This window comes from Pogoniulus pusillus, chromosome Z (genome assembly GCF_015220805.1).
Source record: "Pogoniulus pusillus isolate bPogPus1 chromosome Z, bPogPus1.pri, whole genome shotgun sequence".
Classification (NCBI taxonomy): Eukaryota; Metazoa; Chordata; class Aves; order Piciformes; family Lybiidae; genus Pogoniulus; species Pogoniulus pusillus.
The window spans coordinates 69441555-69465128 of NC_087309.1; the positions used below are offsets into that span (position 1 = coordinate 69441555).

At 40.9% G+C, this 23574-nt stretch overlaps 1 protein-coding gene across 1 annotated transcript in view; it reads left to right on the forward strand.

Moving 5' to 3' along the window:
• Positions 1–23574, forward strand: part of TRPM3 (transient receptor potential cation channel subfamily M member 3) — a 350032-nt gene that overhangs the window by 294660 nt on the left and 31798 nt on the right. Inside the window, exons 18-21 of the mRNA XM_064140553.1 lie at positions 5280–5420; positions 10461–10589; positions 14236–14487; positions 20579–20753. Of these exons, the coding sequence (XP_063996623.1) occupies positions 5280–5420; positions 10461–10589; positions 14236–14487; positions 20579–20753 (697 nt within the window). The remainder of the gene's footprint in view (positions 1–5279; positions 5421–10460; positions 10590–14235; positions 14488–20578; positions 20754–23574) is intronic.

The following is a 23574-nucleotide window of genomic DNA, read 5'->3' on the forward strand; positions in this document are numbered from 1 at the left end:
AGTTCAGTATTATTTGCCTGGTTTTCTCCCATATTTTTCCTTTTAGGATAAGCAAATAATCTGTTATATGTGCATGTGATTGCAATTACCGTAGTTTTATTTTATTCATTTGCTTGGCTGGCACATGATTGTTTAAAATATTTTCCAATTTTTTCCATGGTTTGAGTCTCTGAGCTTTGTTCAACTTAAACAAACAAAACCGACAAACTGAAAGTCATTTTGGTCACCTCTAAAGTCCATTTTTGGCAAATAATGTATCACCCAATGATCTGTCTGACTCTATTTCTAATCATTCCAATCAATATTCCTCGAGTCTCTGTATTCCTGTAGTATTATGCCTATGTGCATTTTCTATAGCAATAGTGCTAATACCAAGACAATCACATCCAGTCAAGGTTCGTGCATTGATTTCTTATGAAGTCTTATGTGCCCTGCACTACCAACCCCAGGTGATTAATGGTAGGCCAAAAGCAAGTCTCACTGACTTCTTTTGTACTGTACTTGTCCAGAGTGGATGAGGTTCAGAGTCACAGTGACTTTTACACAATTTTACACCTCATTTGCATGCAATAATGTGATCACAGAGACTACAGTGATGATGATGTCTCCACATGGGTGCACCTACATGTGAGTATGTATTTATGTTGTGTTTCTTCCAAAGGATCTGGTGGGTAGATGAACATTTGGATATACTATAAAAGTGTGGTGTTTATTCCCTGTAAGTCCTTGTTAGTCACACCTGCTTTTAACTGTATAACAGGTACGCAAGAGTGCTGGGCACACATTTCTTTAACACCTAGGTGCTAGGCAACAGACTTTCCTTATAGCAGCTACTCACAAAATCAGCTCTTGAGTACTGTTCCCACTGCCGCACCAAGGAACTTACAACAGTCTATACATGAAGCTACCAGTCATTAATCCTGAATATTAGCCAAAGAGGTGTAGAAAGGCCCTAAATTCTAAAGGCCAGGGACATTTTTCATTTGTACAGTGCACCAGTCAGGGCCTTAATTATTTGCTGAATTTTCAATCAGTTAGAAACCTCAGCAGTGCACTCTCCTACCAAAATAGCACTGATTCTGGAAGCCATAACTGGAAGCATCCTTATCCCTATTCACTGCCTTATCATTTGGGTGTTAAAGTTCCCTTGCACATGGTCTTGTCTCAGAACACGGAATAACTTGTTTCAGTTCTTCAGATGTTCTTTTGCTCATTTTGCTATAACTTTCCACATCACATTGGAAGTTTGGGCTTATATGGGTACCATCAACAGTCTGAGTTTTGACTTTGCAGCAGCAGCAGAGCTAGTTGTGTTTGCACTCCAGGCACACTCTCATCTGTAATACATATGCTTAGCCTTCTCTTTATGGCAAGAAAGAACAAAATATTTTATCACTAAAAATGCATCTCTTAAGATTGGAAAGGCTGAAGACTGGTAGCTTTGTGTCCCTGACCCATCTCACCTATTTTGCTAGAGGACAGAGCTCACAGTATTTAACTTGCCAGAAGCAAGGCACTCCTTCAGCTCATCCAGAATGCAGCAGTGGGAGACACAGTTGGTGGTTGTGAGGCATCAGTTCTGCTTCTCTCCATGATGGAGGAATTCCTTCTGTTTCTCTGAGGGATTTGGAAACCCTTCACAGTGCCATCATATAATTGCTCTGGAATTCTATGTCCTTTGCAGTGCCGGTAGCTCGGATGACTGAACTCCTCTGTATTCGCCTTAAAGAACTACTGATCTCATGAAAAACCCAGTTTACACACTTACATCTCAAAGGCATTTTTTTTCCTATGAGCATTTCAAAACAGAGAACAGTAGGTTTAGAACAGCTCCTACAGTGGCAGCATATATAGCATAGCATAAGACAGGTTATGCAGTGAAAGGTGTAGTACATCCATCCAGCTGTGTACCATTCCCACACCAATTCTGTGCAAAACAAAAAGTCAGTAGGTAGCATGTAAATATTCAAGATAAAACCTAAAGACCTTCTGATGATTCTGCCAGGACTGAAATTCCTGCTATATAATTTTAAAACATAAATATATTACAGGTTCACTTACATATATTAATGTAAAATATTCAGAACCCAAAACCATTCTGTATCCCTACTAACCCTCACTTACATAAAACAAAATCTGGCCCCTGAAAGAAAATAAAAACACAGACACAGAATTCTGATTAGAAAAACATCAATGTAAAAAATATGTACACATAAACTCCCTTAGGCTAAAACGATGCAGTTGTACTGTGCTTTACAATGCAGCTGAGCTGCTGTCAGGCTTACCTAGCATGACTCACAGTGAATCATGGGCAAAACTGTTTATTAGAGAAAGAGATGCCACCCACACAGAGCAGCATCTTCAGTTATTCACCCTATGGCTTCCTCCTCCAAGTGAAAACACATTTGTTCCTATTTGACGTTGCAGCTATTCTATTAACACAGGCACTTAGGTTATTTCTGTATGTTTCTAATGGGAAGACTTTGCGGTTTGTTAGCGTTGTGATATAATTAACAGTCGGGAACATCAGGTCAAATTTAATCTCCAGCCCTCTTAGAGCAATTCCTCATGTGCAGCACTGAGGAGGGGAGAGGTTAGTCTTGTATCATGCAATTGATTAAAAAATAATTATGACAAGACAAAATTACAGCATCACTGTCAACAACAACAACAACAAAGCAGCAAACAGGGAACCAGCCTCCATGAAATAAAGCATAAATCCATGTACTGAAAGACATCCTGAAAACAAACACAACTTACTGATTCCAGTAAGAGCTAAGGGTGTCGTCGAATTACCAATGTATTATATTGTGGAGGATTTAAACTCTGTAAAAGAATCCCTTTCACTAAAGCACACACAGCACTGTTTATTTTTTAAAGCTGCCAGCATTCATTTTCACTCTGCTGCAAAGTTCCTGAGCACCAGAGGACAGCAGAGACAAAGCTTTGGTAAAAGCTACAGGAAACCTTGTGGCAGCAGGTGGCAGCTTTCCCTAAAACAGCATCACAGGTAGACAGGAGCAAAGAAATTAGTACCTTCTTGGGCTATCGTTTTCCCAAAGCATTCCATGTGTTCTTCCCAAATAAAAAGCCCCTGATATAGATCAAGGGAATCACTTCGGTTTTGTAGACTTCAGGTAGACATATCTGGGCTTCTATGGAAGGTTGTGTAATCTCTGATAGTGTAACCACACTCACTAAATCTCATGATTTTGCTTACCTAATAAGAAGCCTTCTTAACTACTTCATATTTTTACTTTTTTATGACAATCTGGAAGGACATTTAAGGGGTTTTATGTGCTCATTGAGAATAAACACAAGATATATTTACTTTTTAAGACATAGCATTTTATCTGCATTTATGACAATGAATTTATAAATCTGCAGACATGAAAAGGTAATAAGGATAGGTAATTTCATCAAAGCAGGCTACTGTTTTAAGAGGATCTCAGCAGGTCAATTTCAGCATAGTACACCTGTGTGCTGCATCTTTGTTCTATCTTATTAAAAATGTGCAGGGCACATTTGTGCATAGTCAAATCCAGGAATAAAAGAGACCAGTTGGAGAATAGTAGTACTGGAGGAGAAAACTATTAGCATAAATAAAATTGAAGTGATATATTAGACAGGAGCCACCTAAGACCGTGCACTTTTCTAATAATGTTACAAATATCTGCACTGGATGAAATTTTTAAAAATCATTACAAATTTTACAGAACCAAAGATCTGTACAAATAGCTCCACGTGGGAACTAAAAAGAGAAGGCAGAAGATTTTGATTTTTGCTTTTAAATAGAGAAGTGTATCTTCTGTTCCTTCAGGGCACTACAACCAGATCAAATAGCTCACCTGAAACTGATTAGTTAAGTATGTTCTGAACATCCTGTTGAATCTGAGAACATAGAGAAAGATAAAAGACCTTCATTGAAACACAGTCTGACATCTAATTATTCTCTTTAGGGTCTTTGTGAGGGAGACAAAGCACTGGAACAAGCTGCCCAGGGAGGTTGTGGAGTCTCCCTCTCTGGATATATTCAAGACCCACCTGGACGCCTTCCAGTGTGAGCTGGGGGTGATCCTGGTCTGTCAGGGGAGGTTGACTAGGTGATCTTTCAAGGTCACTTCCAGCCCCTAACATTGTGTGATTCTGTCTTTTCCATGTTTTTTAAGTTGCAGGTGAAAGTAATGCTGTATTCAGGGCAAAGGAAGTTTGCTTCAGATAACCTAAGTATGAAAATCCTTTGACTTGTATAAAAACATTATAGAAAGGCAGTTGTATGTCACATCTTTTGCTTTCATGTGCAGGAGTACTACAATCTGTAGGAGCTACCACAAATTAAATAGTAGCAATTTACTCAGGGCATAGTAAACTAAAATGCACTCAACCTACTACTCATGAGAGACTTATTTCAGAATTTTGAATTGATCACATTGCGTACTAAATACAAGGGAACACCTTTTAAGTGTCAACTTCAGTGACTGTGCAGCCATTTCCTCCACCTTTCTGCAGCTGGCCATGAAGTTAAGGCTAAACAAAACATTGCCATCTTTGCCTGTAAGGTTTGCACTTAGAACTGAGGACTTCTTGACTGTGTGTTTATGGAGCTCAGAGTAGCTCTTCAGTGAGTTGGAACTGTAGTGCTATCAAGCCTACAGAGGCAATGTATGAGCAATCTGTAACTTCATTATGAATGAACCTACAATTGTGTAGAATTCAAGGTCTTAGTGCTGCAGTGAACTCTACTGGACAGTCCTCTACATCAATGTGAAGTTCACTATGGGATCATCACCTGTGACAGATCCAGTGAAAAAAGTCAGTGGCTTCATTGCTTCTAGTCCAGCAACTGTCAACTCATCTTTCTCCCTGTTGTTCTCTCTGTGTCTCAACCTTATTAAACTCTTTTGTGTAAAACCACAGCCTACCTGGTTTCTGTCTGCATCTGTTTGTTGTATAGAACTACACCCCATAAAGCTGTTGTCAGGTAAAACGTTTGCTGTCCATACAGCAAAAAGGAGAAATAATTTCTCCACATCTCATTTTTATTCACCATTCAAGGGTTTCACACTGGTGGTGATAGTTGCTGCCAGAACATTGCTTTTTGCGTTTACAAAGGATTAAAACACAATTTCCCTGGGAAAAAAAAAAATTTTGAGGCCAAAGAGTTTTCCACCTGCTTTTGTCTAAAGATCAAGAAATCAGAGGAGTTTTGGATAGTTCCTTTTTAATTGCTCAATTTTCCTTTCACAAGGAAGCATATAAAAAAGTGTCCTTTCTTTTAGGCAATGCTGGGACGAGGGAATGGAGAGTCCTCGAGAAAGAAAGAGGAAGAGGAAGTTCAGAGCAAGCACAGACTGATCCCCGTTGGAAGAAAGATTTATGAGTTCTACAATGCTCCCATCGTTAAATTTTGGTTTTACACAGTAAGAGATCTTTCCTGTTATACTACTGCTGTTTGGACAAATACTGAAAATGGATTGCAGTCATCGTGTGTGTTTCATTGAATGTCTGCATCTGCTTGTATTGGAGGGGGCTTCACCCATCAATCATCTTGTAAAAATCTTTCATGGAGGTCAGCCTACACTTGCAAAGCTGTCGAAGACTGCTAAAGACTAACATTTCATTTAAGAAGTCAGTGGTTAGAATTTGAATGTCTGTTTTAATTCACATACAAAAGTAAGTGAAGGTTTGCTGCAGTCAGTGTTCCCAAGGATTTCCCTATAGCGAAATTCCCAATAGGAGGGTTCCCAATACCTAGGCCAGTGGGAAACTGGGCTGGGTCAGGATATGGAATTGTATAATAATTGGTGAAAAGAAGAAGCAGAGTGAGCACAGTTCTTCTTGGAACATTTTTAATCTGTTCTGTCTTTACCAGTCTGCAGAGTGTCTGTGGGTGAAAGTTTTTGTCTAAGTGCCTACAAGATGACAAAGTCATGAGTGGCAGAGAAAAAATATGTCAAATCAGTAAAATCTCCCTGTGTTACAGGGAAGCAGGTCTTGCAAATGCAGCAAATATTTAAAAAAAAAAAAAAAAAAAAAAAAGTACATTTGAAAAAAAAAGTACATTTTTTTGCTAAAGCAAGACAGTATCAAAAACTTTACAGGGTATTCTCACAGATATACTAATAACTGCTATAATAGAGTTAACATGTGGATACAAAGCTTTTTGGCAATTAGTCCTTAAGAACAGACATCAATTATTCATTATCAAGCTGGAAGCAGAGATTGGAAAGGGTTCCATTATGGGTTCTCCTGCATGAACTGCTATCTGATACTTCAATTGAAAACTTTGGTGATGGAGTAAAGATTAGTCACTAAATTTGCAAATTGCACCAGAAAGTGGAAGAATGAGGTTACATAGTGAAATTAATACAGAAAGCAAACCTTTCAAGTCTCCTTGTCTAGAATATCCCAGTTCAGCTTCTGCGTCAGGTGACAGGTGCAGACTGGTTTGAAGGACACAAAAAAAGAGCATGAAAAATGTTTCAAGAGGTCTGTAAGACCTGTCTCAAGGAGAAAGATTTAAGAAAGTGAATTTGTTTCCTCTGAAAAAAGGAAGTGTGCAGAAGGAACATAATAGTATTCAAATATGTCTGAGTAGCTGCAGAGATGAACACAAAATGGAATAATCTCCAAATCCCTGCTGAATAGGAAGGTTTAAATTGTAGTAAACCATTTTAAGGAAAGTTGTTAGGAAACTGTTTCTAACTGCGCTGAGAAGTACTGTCATAAAATGTGTCAGAAGATGGTAGATTTTCCCTTGTTAGTGATTTCTATATCTTATCAAAACATATGTCCACTATGGTACACTGCAATTAATCTTGCCTCAGCACCATGGAAGTGGCCAGATGATTTCAAGCTGTCCTTCCCGGTTATATTTTCCATCGTGCTACCGAATGCACAATAAATTGCAAAGAATGCATCCTCCTTTAAATTACTTCTTGTAAGAAAAAATGCCTTGCTGAGATCTGGGAGGTGCAGCTACAGACACACATCAGTTCACATCAGCAAAGACTAAACTGTGGCAGACAGGTTATGCTTGCATATAGCTCCAGTTTGGCAGGTTGGAGCAGCTACTGGCAGAACTGTGTGGCCAATGAGCACTGATCAGGCAAATTAATCTAGAAAGTACTCAACAGCAGCCTAGTCTCATTATCAGTCACAGTGTGTATTATGCATACCCAGAAAAATTTCTACACTGTAAACAGAAAGAAGCATCTCCCTGACCCTGTTAGCTCAATTCTGAAATGAGAGAAAAAGATCAATATTGCATTTCCATTTAGACCTGTTCCTACAGTTTTATATCCCAAGGCAAGTCTCAATCAAGGTCAGTTACTAAAGTTTTATCTTGCCTATGCTGAACTTGAAGAGCAAATGAAGAAGACATGTTCTGGCTGCAGTTGCTGGACCAACTAGTTGGGTATGTTGAGAAACTCCTGGAGACTAAAGGTAAAACAATTTTCAGGAAAGGATTAAAATTGCCTATTACTTTTTACAAACACAGAAGCAAAAATACTAATTATAGATGTCAAAATAAATCCTCCAAATTTCACATTCCATGGTCCAAAATACAAGAAAAGTTACTTTACTTACAGCTGTTGTAAGATAGTTAAAATAATTTGATTATTCTATATCTTCCTATCTGCTATTACTCTACAGCTATATACACATTTAGTCTTAAAATACTCAATAACAAGTTACATATGGGGGTATTCAGTATATAACATTTTGGTTCTGCGTAGGAGCAAAAATAAGGATGGCTTCCTCATTTTATCTACTAGCTTCAGACTGACAAGTTAGCAGGATGTAAGAGGCCACATTTTTACACCTCTTGAAAAGGAGTAACAGCAGAGGGAATTGAACCCCAAGTAAGAGTCATCTTCTAAACACCAAAACAGCTTTTGTGTAAGTTTTGCACTTTGGGAGCACTTCACATTATGATAATTTAATTACTTGTGATGCTTTGGGTATTCCCCACCCCCACACACTTTTAGAAGTACCCAACTAGACTCAGCCAGCTCTGGGAATATAAATGAAGCTATTTATTTACAGCTAGCACAATATACAAGCAGATATTTACAGTATATACAGTTACATACAGAAATATACAAGGTAAAAGTAATACAGAAACACAACTCCCCTCCCAGAAACCTGAGTCCCCAGGAGGAGCTCTCAACCACCCCTGCACCTTCCCCCTGCCCCTCTCAACCTTACCCCAGTCCTAAGGAAGAATAGAGGTTCAGCCAAGAGGTTAAGAAGCAAGGTTAGTGGCAGTGAGATTAGGGAGATGTAGCTGAGTCCGAAGCCAGCCAGAAAGAGAAGACAAAATGGTGAAAGTGTTATCTAATGTTTACTTTCTTCTTGTTCAGCAAGACTCTGAGGGGAGCAGACATCATCATTGTTTTCCTTTCACAGCCTATGATCTAGTTCTTTTCACCAAAACATTCTAGCCTGCTTCAAACTAGCACATTACTGCAATCAGTAAAACACCTTAAGGCATCTGCCTACTGTTACACTTTCCAGGATTATCCCTTACCATAAATAAGTATTCAAGTATTTTCTGTAGAATGGTAAGGCATTCATAGGAGGGCAGAGAGCAACCCACCCTAGAAACTTCTTTGCTCTTCTTAGTTTCTTCTCCTTATCTGCTTCAGGTACTGCCCTCAAGGGTGAAAGTGGAAGCCCCTAGCTCTTTGTCAAGTCATGTAAAAGCAAGAGAACAAGAGTTCACCTAGTTGTGCACTGAGAAGGAATCAGGAGTACCAGCACAGGCAGTTGTATTGAGTATGGTGTGAGATCAGGACACCCTCCTGAAAGGCAGTTACAGGGTGAGGAAAGGCTTTACTGTCTGAAGGGTTTGTTTCTTGGATTAGAGGGGTGCAGTTTCAGCATCATGCTAACTGCTGAGTCAGATCAAAATAGGAACTTGGCTGATAATTAATGATCAATAATATCTAAGAGGAGGGGTGTTAGGTGGCAGAATCACATGAATTTTTGCACTTTAATAGAAGGTGTTATTTCAGATAGGGAAATATGCATCCAGGCTTTCTCTGCCCAGAGTTTGTGCTGACTCAGCTGACACCCTAGATGCTGACCTAAGTCAATACTGCTCCCTTTTTCCTTTAGGAGTGTTAAAGACCTGAGCATTGCATTCCATCACCACACACAAACCGAAAGACAAATGAGATGATTTCCTACTCAGTTTTATGTAGACAAGAAGCAGTGGTTCAGCTGTCTGTCTTCTCTGTACTCAGTTTTGGCCAACGTAGAGTTCTCTTGAGTGTCCTTCAAACCAGTAAATGGAATAAAAGCCAGAACCCTGTGGCATTTACACAGAGCAGGAGTGATGTTCTATAACAAATACAACAGCACTATACATCCTGTTCTGTGGAGTTCTGAACACTGAAATAATCCTGCCCAAAAGTCTCAGCCCTTTCGTGTTTGTTTCATCTTAATTCTGATACCAACTACACAATAGTTGTGAGTTACATGCAGCTGAGAGACAAAAACTGTGCTGAAGTACAGCTGTATGGGATACGTTTTCTGCCACAATGATTAAAATACTCGTGCACAGAGCTAAATCTTTTCTCTGATCTAAGTATGGCTGAAGATTCCAGTTACAACCAATCACCACAGCTACAGCCTGTGCTCCAGTGCAGCGCTTGGGTTTGTCTGAGTTTTATGAACTTGTTGATACAGTTTGCCTACCTTGTACTTTTGACTGTTTCATTATATTCAACAGTAGAAAGAAAGGGAAAAGAAACTAAAAATATAACCCAGACTTTCCACTGTGTCAGAAATTGTGCAGGTATATTAAATAGATAAAAGCAAAAAAATACAGTGTTTTTTTTTTTCAGAAAATCTAAGGCAAATGGATATGTGGCTGTGCTGGTCTACATGCTGCAGCAATATGAGTAGAAGTAGCAGTGTTCTGGGAAGGAATCATGGTATGGGTTAGATCAGAGCATAGAGTATAGAGCAGGAAGACCTCTATCAATGCCTGGGGCCTTCTGGGCTCCAAACACAGATTGTACAAAAAGGATTTGGGATGTCATAGTTAGCCTATATGAGGTGAAAAGAGATAAAAAATCACATGAGAGGGGTATTAAGGAAGGAAGGTGTCATAGAAGCAGAGGAGGGATGAATCTTTGCATAAGTAACTTGGTTTGGTAGCTGTCATGGTAGTGTCCGAGTTCTCTCCACTGTGGGATAATCCAGGGGAACTGCATTAATACCATTTTGTTGGGTATGCTGAAGGATAGGACATTTGTGCATGAATTTTGCACACCTACATGTATGTGACTTACTGTGAGCTTTTTGATACAACCCAGGGCACTATCTGATTACTCTTTGTTTCCTGTTTTACCTTGGATACAGTGGAATTAGGAATATTAATTCATACTCCAAAAAATGGCTCAATTAAAAATATAGTGATTGTTGTCATTCATTTTGTTTCTTTACAGCTGGCATATATAGGCTACTTGATGCTGTTCAATTACATAGTGTTAGTGAAGATGGATCGCTGGCCATCTACACAGGAATGGATTGTCATCTCATACATTTTCACTCTGGGAATAGAGAAGATGAGAGAGGTAAAATCACCCCCACCAAGAAAAATACACTAAAAATGAAATAAGCATGAGGAGTTTTCCTCTGGGTTTATTATTTTTCTCACAATAATTTTTGATGAATGGTTTCATCTTAAAATTATGGTTTTTTTTACAGAACAGCAGATGAATTGCTAAAAGCACCACACTAAAAAAAAAGTCTATCTGTCTTCATTTTAACTTGAATATTATGCCTCTTTCTTCCTCTTTCTCCAGTGAAATCTCTGTTTGGATTTCTATGTGGTGCACACTTAATAGCACTCATTTGTGAGTGCATACTTGGGGAGCTTTTCTGACATATCTTAAAGCTCAGCTTCATGTTCCTTGAAATGTAGCCCAGAAACTGACATATCACAGTATCACAGTATCACAGTATTATCAGTGTTGGAAGAGACCTCACAGATCATCAAGTCCAACCCTTTACCACAGAGCTCAAGGCTAGACCATGGCACAAAGTGCCACGTTCAATCTTGCCTTGAACAGCTCCAGGGACAGCGACTCCACCACCTCCCCGGGCAGCCCATTCCAGTGTCCAATGACTCTCTCAGTGAAGAACTTTCTCCTCACCTCGAACCTAAATCTCCCCTGGCGCAGCTTGAGGCTGTGTCCTCTTGTTCTGGTGCTGGCCTCCTGAGAGAAGAGAGCAACCTCCTCCTGGCCACAACCACCCTTCAGGTAGTTGTAGACAGCAATAAGGTCACCCCTGAGCCTCCTCTTCTCCAGGCTAAACAATCCCAGCTCCCTCAGCCTCTCCTCGTAGGGCTTGTGCTCGAGGTCTCTCACCAGCCTCGTCGCCCTTCTCTGGACACGGTCAAGCATCTGAGCTCAAGCATATGTTTTAGGAGGAGGAAAAGGAGATGGGGAAAAGGGCATAACAGAGCGGACACAGCGACATAGTGATACTGTGACAAACAAAAAGCCCACATCTGAATCCTCACCCCAAATAGATTTCATTCAAAATTTACAGCTGTTCTTACTGTCCAGGTATCTTATACAAAGGCTTCAGATAAAACCTGCTGTAACTCTGGGGAAATTCAGATCCACACCAAATATTGCAGCACATTTCTAATAGGATTCCGTCGGATTTCCTCCTTTCAATCTTGAAAATGTTGGCGAATTACATCAAGCAATAAATGTGTCTCCCTAAAGATACCACAGCAGACGCACGGAGCAGAGACAGAGCATTTAAGGCGTGTCTCAGTCTATTGGCGGAGTGAAGTTGTTCTGACATCCCTTCCCTCTCATAGCCTCACCCACTAACAGTAACCATTGTGCCATTTTCACTTGGCCCAGTGCACATTTATTCCACAATGACACCAGAGGCCAAATGCAGCCCCGATGTGAGTGGGTGCAAGCCCTGTTGACCTCAGCTGAAAGAGCACATTTGTACCCCTAGGCTGAATTTGTACCATCTGCATTTGTGTTTTCTACTCAAATATTTTTGAGAACTAAACTGCAACATCCATTTAGACTTCAAAGACAGATTTCAAGCACTGTGCTGTAAAACCTGTATTGTAAATAAATAGGACAGAGGGAAAGGCCCCAGTTTTGTGGACTAGAGTAAGTGTACTCCACTAACCAGAAGAAAAAGGAAAACTGGCAGTAGACACATAGGAACTTTGTGACACTGATGGAGACAAAGCACCGCTGGCTCACTAGGTGAGCAGCCACTGACAGTACTGACAGGAATCATGTGAGCCATTTTTGTCTAATTATTCACCCCAAATTGTCCTTTCCACAAAAACTTAACAAGAACATTTGTTGTGGTGGATTTCTTAGCAGATGTCAGAGATTATTCAGAGAAGATGAGCCTAAAATTCATTCTGAAAATTAATAACAAAATGGTAAGAATGGTATTCATCTTTTTAAGGAACTGTGTAAGTCTGCTCAGATGTTCTCAGGCTAAATATAGAAAATTAAAACAAACAGCTTGTTAACACACTACAAGATAGAAATTATTCATAGAAATCACTTGAGGAATAGTTTCAGCAGTGATTTGAGAAAACTGTCAATCCTCTCAAATAATCTTGCAGACAGAATGATGATAAATTCATAAGGTAAAGTTTGTTCTCCAAGCTGGTAAAATATGGGTTTGATGAAAGGACCTCTTGGTGGATAAATAACTGCTTGATGGCTGCACCCAAAGAGTGGCTGTCAATGGGTCCATGTCCAAGTGCAGGCCAGTGATAAGTGAAGTCCCTCAAGGATCAGTACTGGTGCCAGTCTTGTTTAACATCTTTGTCAGTGACATGGACAGTGGCACTGAGTGCACTCTCAGTAAGTTCACCATCTACACCAAGCTGTGTGGTGCAGCAGACATGCTGAAGGGAAAGGATTCATTCAGAGAGACATTGACAGGCTGGAGAGGTGAGCCCTGGTGAGGTTGAACAAGACCAAGTGCAGGATCCTGCATCTGGGTGAAGCAATCCCAGGCACTGATAGAGCAGCCCTGAAGAAAAGGCCTTGGGAATGCTGGTGAATGAGAATCTTAAAATAAGCCATCAGTATGCACTTGCAGAACAGAGAGACAATTGTATCCTAGGCTGCACCAAGAGAAGTGTGGCCAGGAGAGCGAGGGCAGTGATTCCCTTGTGAGACTCCACCTGGAGTACTGTGTCCAGTTCTGGAGCCCCTATTACAAGAAAGAGATGGATGTACTGGATTGTGACCAGAGAAGGGCCATGAGGATGATCAGAGGGCTGGAGCACCTCTGCTATGAGGACAGACTGAGAGAGCTGGGGCTGTCCAGTCTGGAGAAAGGAAGGCTCCAAGGAGGCCTTATTGTGGCCATCCAGTGCCTTAAGAGGGCCTAAAGGAAAGCTGGTGAGGAACTTTTTAGGATGTCAGGTAGTGATAGGATTAGGGGGAATGGAGCAAAACTGGAAGTGGGTAGCTTCAGATTGGATGTTAGCAAGAAGTTCCTCACCATGAGGATGGTGAGACAGTGAAACAGGTTGCCCAGGGAGGTGCTGGAAGCCCCATCACTGAAAGTTCTTAAGGTCGGACTGGATGAAGCTCTGGGCAACCTGATCTAGTGGAAGATGTCCCTGCCTATGGCAAGGGGGTTGGAACTGGATGAGCTTTGAGATCCCTTCCAGCCCTGACAATTCTATGACTCTCTAATTATTTTTATGAATTACATTTTTGTCAGTGGAACTAACTTCCAAAATCAGGTCTCTGGATTAAATGCCAAATCCAGCTCGTTATGGTCACTAATTATTTCTTGACAGTTTGGTGCATATTTTAGAAAAAAGATGCTTTGATCTACAGCCTCTTTAAATGTGAATTTTATAATAAAATATATTTCTCCCTCTATTCCAAGACTCCAAATTGGATTGGTAAGTTTGAAAAACAGAAAGATGTATTTCTTCTAATTTTGGGGGAATTTTAGAGCAAATGAAGTTTTCTTCCTTTTTTTCTTTTAAGTATCTCGCACATAGATGCAGACTAAGAGTAGCTGAAACGGAAGATTTCTCCCAAAAATCAGCTAATTACACAAGACATTGTGTAAGATAGGAGTCTATCAGCTTTGCCTTTTACTTGTGTGGCAAATATCTGTTTACTGTAGATTTCTTCAAACTTAAATTGAGACAGTTCAGCTCCTTTCCTGTCTGTGTCCGCTCTCCTTCAGATATTGATGTCAGAGCCGGGAAAACTATTACAGAAAGTGAAAGTTTGGCTCCAGGAGTACTGGAACGTTACTGATCTCATAGCTATCCTCCTGTTCTCCGTTGGGATGGTGCTCCGTCTGCAAGACCTGCCACTGCGGAGCGACGGCCGAGTGATCTACTGCGTTAACATCATCTACTGGTATATACGGCTATTAGACATCTTCGGAGTCAACAAGTATTTGGGACCATATGTTATGATGATTGGGAAAATGGTAAGAAACGTTTTGCTGGTGTGTTCTTGACTCAGTGTCTTTGGGCAGTGACACCACTGCACATTTATGCGTATCTTTTTTCACATTGGCACGTTCATGTAAGCTGGAAGTCCGTGCTGTATTGCATCAAAACCTTAGCACAGACTCCCAGAATTGAGGGCGAGACTCTCCCTGTTCTATTAGGTGATGTGTTGCTTGTCTTTTCTCTGAGTTCTCTCTTCAACAGCAAAACCACCCATCTCATGCCACTGTGTCCTCATTTGCAGAAAACACAGAGGATGCTAATTCCCAATTAGATATAAAGGAGGGTGGTTTGTTAAGGTTAAAAAGATTTATTTGGTACCTTGAGACTATAGAAGAAACTGTGTTGTAATGGGTGTGGTATGTTCCAAACTATCATGGTCATGATTAAGACTGTGACCTTTCTGTAGTATGCTCCATATCCATATGTTCATCTGACATTCCTGCTCAAGTGTGCCCTTCTGAGATGAGAAATCCATTTGCAGCCTCTGTCCCCTGGCCACATCACATGTATGCAAAATGCAAGAGTATGAATAGTTTATGTAACAGTAAATGCATACAGGAAGAGGTGAGAGATATTTGCTTCTAGATGTATAACTTTAGATTCTTTGGCTTTTTTATTTTTCTACGCAAATCTTGAATTAAAGCAGCATTTTGCTCGTATGGGTTAAAGAAAATAACTGAGTTTACAGATGCTCATGCACATGTCCGTGATATTTGAGTACCTACAAATGTAGGGAACTTACATGGCAATGTCTCACATGGAATTATTCAGATGTTGTGTAAGTCATGACTGTTAAGAACTTCTTTAAAAAAAAAAAAAAAAAAGTAAAATAAAAGCCTTGAAGCAGGCATTCAGTTTAAAAAAAAAGATAAAATTAATATTAACTTTTTTAAATGGAGTTAGCAATCTTATTGCTATGTGGGCAAAAAACAGGAAGTCCTTAAAGAAAAGACCTAGCTACTCTCCTTCCTCACCATCATAAGAAAAGAGGTCAGATATGGATGCATGGGAAAAATTCCCTCCTCAGTTTTACATTAGTCCCAACAAGGTCAGTGATACCAGGCAGATAAAAATCTGAAACAAATAATGTATGTCCAGATAGGCTTCCTAGCTGTGGTGCTAGCAAAGACAATCTGGAAACCAGTTCAGTAACAAACCGTCCCTGAAGGTGTTGAAGAAAAGACTGGATGAGGCACTTAGTGCCATGGTCTGTTTGATTGGCTAGGGCTGGGTGCTAGGTTGGACTGGATGATCTTGGAGGTCTCTTCCAACCTGGTTGATTCTATGATTCTATCAAACAACTTTGCCATGGATAATAAAGTTCTGCTTTGAGTGTTACTGGTAGCTGATAGGAACCCAGTTTCACCAGGAGTATAAATGGTGGATTCTTTGTTGGTTTTTTTTTTCCTGGCATCAACACAGAAAGGAAGTGGTTGAAAGCAGTGAAATAATAAAATTTCCATTCCTTCATCATGCTCACCTGTGTACAACAAATTCACTCCAGTTTCTAATGAAAACAAATGCAGGAAAATCACTGGCCCCTGTAGGCCTAGCACAGACTCAGAGTGTCAGAACTTAACTGCCAGAATACTCTGGAGGTGTGGGCAACTGTCAAAAGAAGGAAGTTCTTTTACATTGAGCCTTCCTGTTATTTGATTTTCATACCTCATCCAACTTTCCATGCACTTAGGAGTGCCGATACACACACTTTGCCCACACATGCAATGCACAGCTGGACTCAGTTGAGAAATTTGCCTCTTGCGTGTGTTTTCTGGCCAGCTGACTCACCCATGTAGTGGCCAACCCATACATACCATACACAGACTTCACTGGGAGAAGTACCTGCTTGCTCCAGGATGCCATGGGCAGCCTTGTGTGTTTCTGTTTAAACCACATGTTCATTTACCTCCATGTGTTCTGTCCATTTCATTTCATGGTCTTCCAAGTGCCATTCAATACTATGGAGAACATCAATCTTGTAGCTATTTCTACAGAGTAATCCCATCACAACTTTTGAGTTGCTGAACAGTGTCTGAGCTTCTATTGTAAGTCCTAGACTTGGAAGGAAAAAGATGACTGTTTCCATCTTTCCAGTTTCAGAAAGGAATTTTCTCTTCATCCACTTCCACACTGAACCAAACATAATAGCTGTAATAGATTTTACCTTTGGGAACTGTGAACAAATATAACAGTGAAATTAAGCAAGAGGCAGGAATGGGCTTGAGCAAAGTAACAGCAATGGGCTAAAGCAAAAGTGAAGATAGGAGAAGGAAGCTGAATGGCCAAGTTTATTATTATTAACTACTCATTGCAGTACAGAATATACTTATTATCACAGAATCACAGAATGAACCAGGTTGGAAGAGACCTCCAAGATCATCCAGTCTAACCTAGCACCCAGCCCTATCCAGTCAAACAGACCATGGCACTAAGTGCCTCATCCAGGCTTTTCTTCAACACCTCCAGACATGTGACTCCACTACCTCCCTGGGCAGCCCATTCCAATGGCAAATCACTCTCTCTGCCAACAACTTACTTCTAACATCCAGCCTAGACCTCCCCTGGCACAACTTGAGACTGTGTCCCCATGTTCTGCCGCTGCTTGCCTGGCAGAAGAGACCAACCCCCACCTGGCTACAGCCTCCCTGCAGGTAGTTGTAGAGAGCAATGAGGTCATCCCTGAGCCTCCTCTTCTCCAGGCTAAACAACCCCAGCTCCCTCAGCCTCTCCTCATAGGGTTTGTGTTCCAGGCCCCCTCACCAGCTTTGTCACCCTTCTCTGGACACATTCCAGCACCTCAACATCTCTCCTGAATTGAGGAGCCCAGAACTGGACACAGGACTCAAGGTGTGGCCTGACCAGTGCTGAGTACAGGGGAAGAATAACCTCCCTTGTCCTACTGGCCACACTGTTCCTGATGCAGACTAGGATGCCATTGGCTCTCTTGGCCACCTGGGCACACTGCTGGCTCATCTTCAGCCTACTATCTATCAGTACCCCCAGGTCCCTTTCCTGCTAGCTGCTCTCCAGCCTCTCTGTCCCCAGCCTGTAGCGCTGCTTGGGGTTGTTGTGGCCAAAGTGCAGAACCCTGCACTTGGCCTTGTTAAATCTCATCCCATTGGCCTCTGCCCACCCATCCCTCTGCAGGGCTCTCCTACCCTCCAACAGATTCACACCTGCTCCTAGCTTGATGTCATCTGCAAACTTACTGATGCTGAACTCAATCTCCTGGTCCAGATCATCAATAAAGATGTTGAACCAGACTGTGCCCAGCACTGATCCTTGGGGAACACCACTAGTGGCTGGCTGCCAACTGGATGTGGCACCATTCACCACCACTCTCTGGGTCTGTCCCTCCAGCCAGTTCTTGATCCAGCACAGAGTGAATCTGCCCAAGCCACGAGCTGCCAGTTTGGCCAGGAGCTTGTTGTGGCAAATGGTGTCAAAGGCTTTGCTGAAGTCTAGGTAGGCTACATCCACAGCCTTTCCCTCATTCACCTGATCATAAAAGGAGATCAGGTTGGACAGGCAGGACCTGCCCTTCCTAAACCCATGCTGGCTGGGCATGGTCCCTTGGCCATCCTGTAGGTGCTTTGTGATAGCACTCAAGATGACCTGTTCCATCACCTTGCCTGGCACTGAAGTCAGGCTGACAGCTCTGTAATTTCCTGGTTCTTCCTATTTGGATGGGCATCATATTGGCCAGCTATAATGTGCTTTTCTGATCTCTGTACAGTGATAGATACACTCCCTTTTGTTTTGGGAACTAAACTAAATCAAAGTCAAAAAAGCTGGAGGTATATTAGTTTCTTTACTGTGTGGGAACATCTGCATTTTTGTATCTTCTCTGCAAATAAAAAGGAAATGGATTCAGCTTGTTCATAAAACTGCATCAGCAGCTTATCATTTCATCATATTTTGAAATTGGTAACTAGTATTAGCTGTTTAGAGAGTTACTGAAATGTCCATTGCCTTCTTAAATAGCAATTGTAGTTTGACCCTACAGGTCAAAGGGCTTGATACAATGCCCATTGGAGTCAGCGGAAATTCGCTCATCTATTTCACTTGAATTCAGACAAGCATACTGAAGTTTTAGTTATCCAGCTGAAGGAGGGAAAGCCTAATATGCAGCTCAGATAGAGAACAGCACTGAAAATGTTATAGCTCACAACATGAGGTCAAACACATGTGAGTCCTGATCAAAAATACTTGGAGGCATCTAGGAAATTGTCTTAGATTGCCACCAAATACTCACTCTGCTTATTTGCTTGCATGGTATTTTTTTAAGGGCATTGCATTAGATCATATCATGTTATATATTTCTACCTAAGTGGCATCAGAGAAGAAAGGAGGAAGTAGATTTCATCTCCAAATTCCTTCCCTAAAAGCAGTAAAAACTGAATGTAATTATACACTTTCTCCATTTCAGGGTATTCTCTGAGGTACAATGATCTGAAATTCCTCTTCAGTCAGATTTTCTTGAGAGAGTAATGCCCTGAATAACATAGGAATGTTGCTGATTCACTTGTCTAGTTTTTGGGGTTTTTTTTAATTCTCTAAGGTGTTTATTTTTCTCTCTTGTATCTTATATTTCTTTTGGGTTGATTTAGTTTGGTTTATTTTTATGGACCTCAAGGCTTTTGTTCTCCTTTGCTTTTTTTTTTTCACTTGTCCCCAGTTCCTTCATCACAACTCCTTGAGTGTCTCCTACCAGAGTCCTGCCCTATAGGTGTCTTTCTTCTACAGTCTGTCTCAGTAAATACAAGAATATACTTTTCTGTTTGCTCCTTTCTAGCTCTCTTTTCTTTGTTAGATACTTTCCCAGTGTTACTTTGCCCATTTCCTTGTGCTTTTAGAACCCCTGCAGCAGTGCCACATCGATCTGCTGCAAATGAATCCCCTCTTCCACCAGCTCTCCTCTTGAGCTGCAGCAGGTCCTTCATGTGTCCATAAGGCCACTGGCCGAGGTGCACGTTGGTTACACACCTGCCTCACAGGGCAGGCAGAGTGCAGCTGAGCCAGAAATGCAAAATCTCACAAGATTTAGAGGAGTTTGGGGTCAAGTTTTGACCAGTGACAAAACTTATATCCAAAGCTGTGAAAAACAGTTCTGTTGTAACAAGACTTTGTAAATAAAAACCTATAAAAGTTAACCTGTGGCTAAAGGTTTTTAAGAGATCTTGGCAGAGATCATGCAGGACTCCATTTTTTTTCACGTTCAATTTGCTTTATAAATCATCTCTGCTGTACCTGCTTGATTCTTCTGCACTGCTCTCTGGAGGGTCTTTTCTAGCACAGTTCCTCTCTCTGCAACACCTCCTAGGATTACTGTCCCACTTTTTCCCCACTTTGAATGGGTAGGCACTGTTTGAAAGCACTAATTAAATTTGTGCATATGCTAATGAAGGAGAAGAATAGAAGGAGAAAAGAGGCTAGCATCAGTGTTACCTTCATTTTCATTTTTTGGTAAATATGGCCATTGTCAGACTCTCCCACCAAGCTGATTTCCAGTCCAGCCAGTATCACAGCTTTCCTTTCTCTCTGGTTACCACCATGGTGCCCCTTATGTTGCAGTGACAGGCTGTTCCGCCACCCGTTACTCCTTATGTTAGATGCAGCTTTCTTCCTTTGCTCCAAGAGAATGACTACCAGTGAACAAAATAATCCATGTCAGTGCTTTTGTTTTGGTACAGTTGCTACTAGGTGCCTATAAACAATACATCATCTCACGACCCTTGCCCAGACCAGGCTGCAGATCATAGTGAACTTAAATTCTTGCTCTTGCAACTGTTGTGACCGGATGGTATCTCATATTTTCAAGCCTATTCATAACATTCAGATTTTCTTTTAAACTGGGTCAAAACAAGGACACAACAGAACAGCTTCACATTGAAAATTAAGTTTGCTGTGTGTAAAACTGAGAATGGTGTTTCAAAATTTGTTTTTGAAAATTCTGAGATTTACAGATGCTTTTTGCAGCATACAGTAATGGGAATGTGGACAAATGAGTTCCTCTAATTCTTGATCTTTTTCTCTTTCTCTCTCTGTTCCTGTTGTTATGTTCAGATGATAGACATGATGTACTTTGTCATCATCATGTTGGTGGTTCTGATGAGCTTTGGAGTTGCAAGACAGGCTATTCTCTTCCCCAATGAGGAACCCTCCTGGAAGCTGGCGAAAAACATATTTTACATGCCCTATTGGATGATCTATGGGGAAGTGTTTGCAGACCAGATAGACCGTAAGCAAGTTTATGATTCTCATACTCAAAAGCCAGGTATCCAGCTTTGATTAGGTGATGTCCTGTTAGACCATTTCTGTGTGCTAAATGGCTCAGAATAGAGAAACTACTTCACCACCAAAAATGGGTTTTTTTCAGCTAATATTGCAGTGTCAGTCTCAGAATATGCTGCTAGCATCACTTCACAGTTACTTAAATCAGAAATCTGTAATGTTAAATTGCCATGTGTTAATAGTTTTAAATGGTTTCTTTCCACCAGTTGAACAACAGTGATACCCTCTCAGATACCCACCATGAGTTTGTTGGTATACCTGGGACAGAAAAAGTCACTTCTTCTCTTTTTTTTTTTCTTTCTCACACATTTATTTGATTGTAGACCTAAATACTTTTTACCTAGCTTCACAGTGAACATCAAGTCTAATAATACTGGTTTAGACCTTCAGCTCCTGAACCTCACGAGGATCTAATCCAGTGTATTTTCTTCCCTCTGTTACCTGCTCCCTCTGATCATGTTCACATTAAACCATGTGCTGCAATTCTTTGGGGACAGTAGACCCACTACTAGAGTTTTGCCTTATTTATTTGTTTATTGGAAGGCAAGAGTGTGTTCACATCAGTGCAAACGGAAAACAAGCCAGCATTTCATATACTATCTCCTCAGGAGTCATCTGACTGGTAATCAGTAAAATGCCAGTTTTCTATTTTAAAATAAGCCTCCTGGTTCCACCCAGTGCATTACACCAAAGATGAGAGATGGTCATGAGAAATCATGAGGTAGATGAGCAAACTAAGAATCACAATGTATCTTTAGCAGACACTGGCACGCAAATGATTTTTCATTGTTCCTACTTAAATATGCAAAAGCCTTGGCAGCATGTAAAGGCGAGTTCTTCCCCAGTAGCAGATGGCATCCAGAGCCTGAAGTTTAGGATATTCCTTTTTAATCCTATATGGCACCTTAGGAAAGGGAAATGTTTTCATAATTTGTCTTCTGTTAGTTCAGTACTGACAAAGTTTGCATGGAAAAAAAAAAAAAAAAATGTTGATTTTTCCTGAGCCTGTTAAGGTAAAAAAGTGTATCTATGTACCCTGTGATTCCTCCCAGTTTAACAGTTTCAAGAGGTCAGATGTATACATGTCAATTGGCAGATGTTTCATCAATTCTGTGTTCATTTCTTCTTCCTGGATATTAAGCCAGAAAGTTTACTGTGGGTGCAGATGTTTTATTTTATGTTTACTTCCTCTCTTTGTTTTCAGGGACAGCACAGCATGCAAGGAAGTAAACAAATATTCAAAATCACAAAAGCATCTCAATTGAGCTTATCTTTTCACCTGATTCCCTTAGTTTTATCCTTTTAACTTTTATTATTTTTTAAAATAATTTAATTCCAAAGGCACAGTAGCTGAGGCTGTAAAACATCATCTTGCAAGAAAAGCAGAGTAGAGGGGTAAAGTTTTATCCCATTAAACTATGACTTCCACAAGCAGAGCTTTGTCCCTCAACATGGGGCCATTTATTCATACTGTACTAAGGAGCTATCATAGTGCAACAAATGTGGCAATTGGATTAATAAAGTCATTGGTGTTTGGTTTGGTTTTTTTTAATGAAGTGATGATTACAGTTTAAAACCTGGAACCCTGAGAAACTACTATCTTTGAATGTGTGATGGTTTGGGTGTTCCCTGTCCCCCTGTGGTGGTTTAGGCTGTTATCCCGCCCCCCCCCGCCCCCCACCCCCCACTTTAGAAATGCCCCAGCTAACTCAGAAGGGCTCCAGGAATATAAATGAAGCTATTTATTTACAGCAGCACAATATACAAGCAGCTATTTACAGTATATACAGTTATAGACAGAAATATACAAAGGATAAACAATACAGAAGCACAACTCCCCTCCCAGAAACCTGAGTCCCCAGGAGGGGCTCTCAACCACCCCAGCACCTCCCCCTGCCCCTCTCAACCTTACCCCAATCCTGAGAAAGAATAGAGGTGCAGCCAAGAGGTTAAGAGGGAAGGTTAGTGGCAGCGAGGTTAATGAGATGTTGCTCAGTCTAAAGCCAAAAGCAGAGTGAAGACAAAATGGAGAATGTTATCTAATGTTTACTTCTTGTTCCCATACTTCTCAGCAGGACTGTGAGAGAAGAGACACAACCATGTTTTCCTTACATAGCCAATTATCTACTTTCTCTCACCAAAACATTCTAGCCTGCTTCAAACTAGCACACCCCCACACTTTAGAAATCACCCAGACTAGACTCAGTTGGCTCTGGAAATTTAAATGAAGCTATTTATTTACAGCTGGCACAATATACAAGCAGATATTTACAGTATATACAGTTATAGACAGAAATATACAAGGTAAAAGGTAATACAGAAACACAACTCCCCTCCTAGAAACCTGAGTCCCCAGGAGGGGCTCTCAACCACCCCTGCACCTTCCCCCTGCCCCTCTCAACCTTACCCCAGTCCCAGGGAAGAATAGAGGTTCAGCCAGGGGGTTAGGAAGCAAAGTGGATTAGTCTAAAATGGAGGGTGGGGTTAGAGAGTAAGATGCAGCTCAGCCAGCAGCCCAAGCAGGAGTGGTTATCTATGCTTTTATTTCTTGTTCCTATACTTATCAGCTGGCCTATGAGGGGAGCAGACATCACCATTGTTTCCCATTCACAGCCTGTAATCTAGTTCTTCTCACCAAAACATTCTAGCTAGCTTCAAACTAGCACAGAATGAAGCACAGTTTCTAAGCATGAAAAGAGAGTGGCAGGCTCCATACCCTTGGATGAGGATTTAGGGATAGCCTTACGTGTTACTCAGCTGCCCCACGT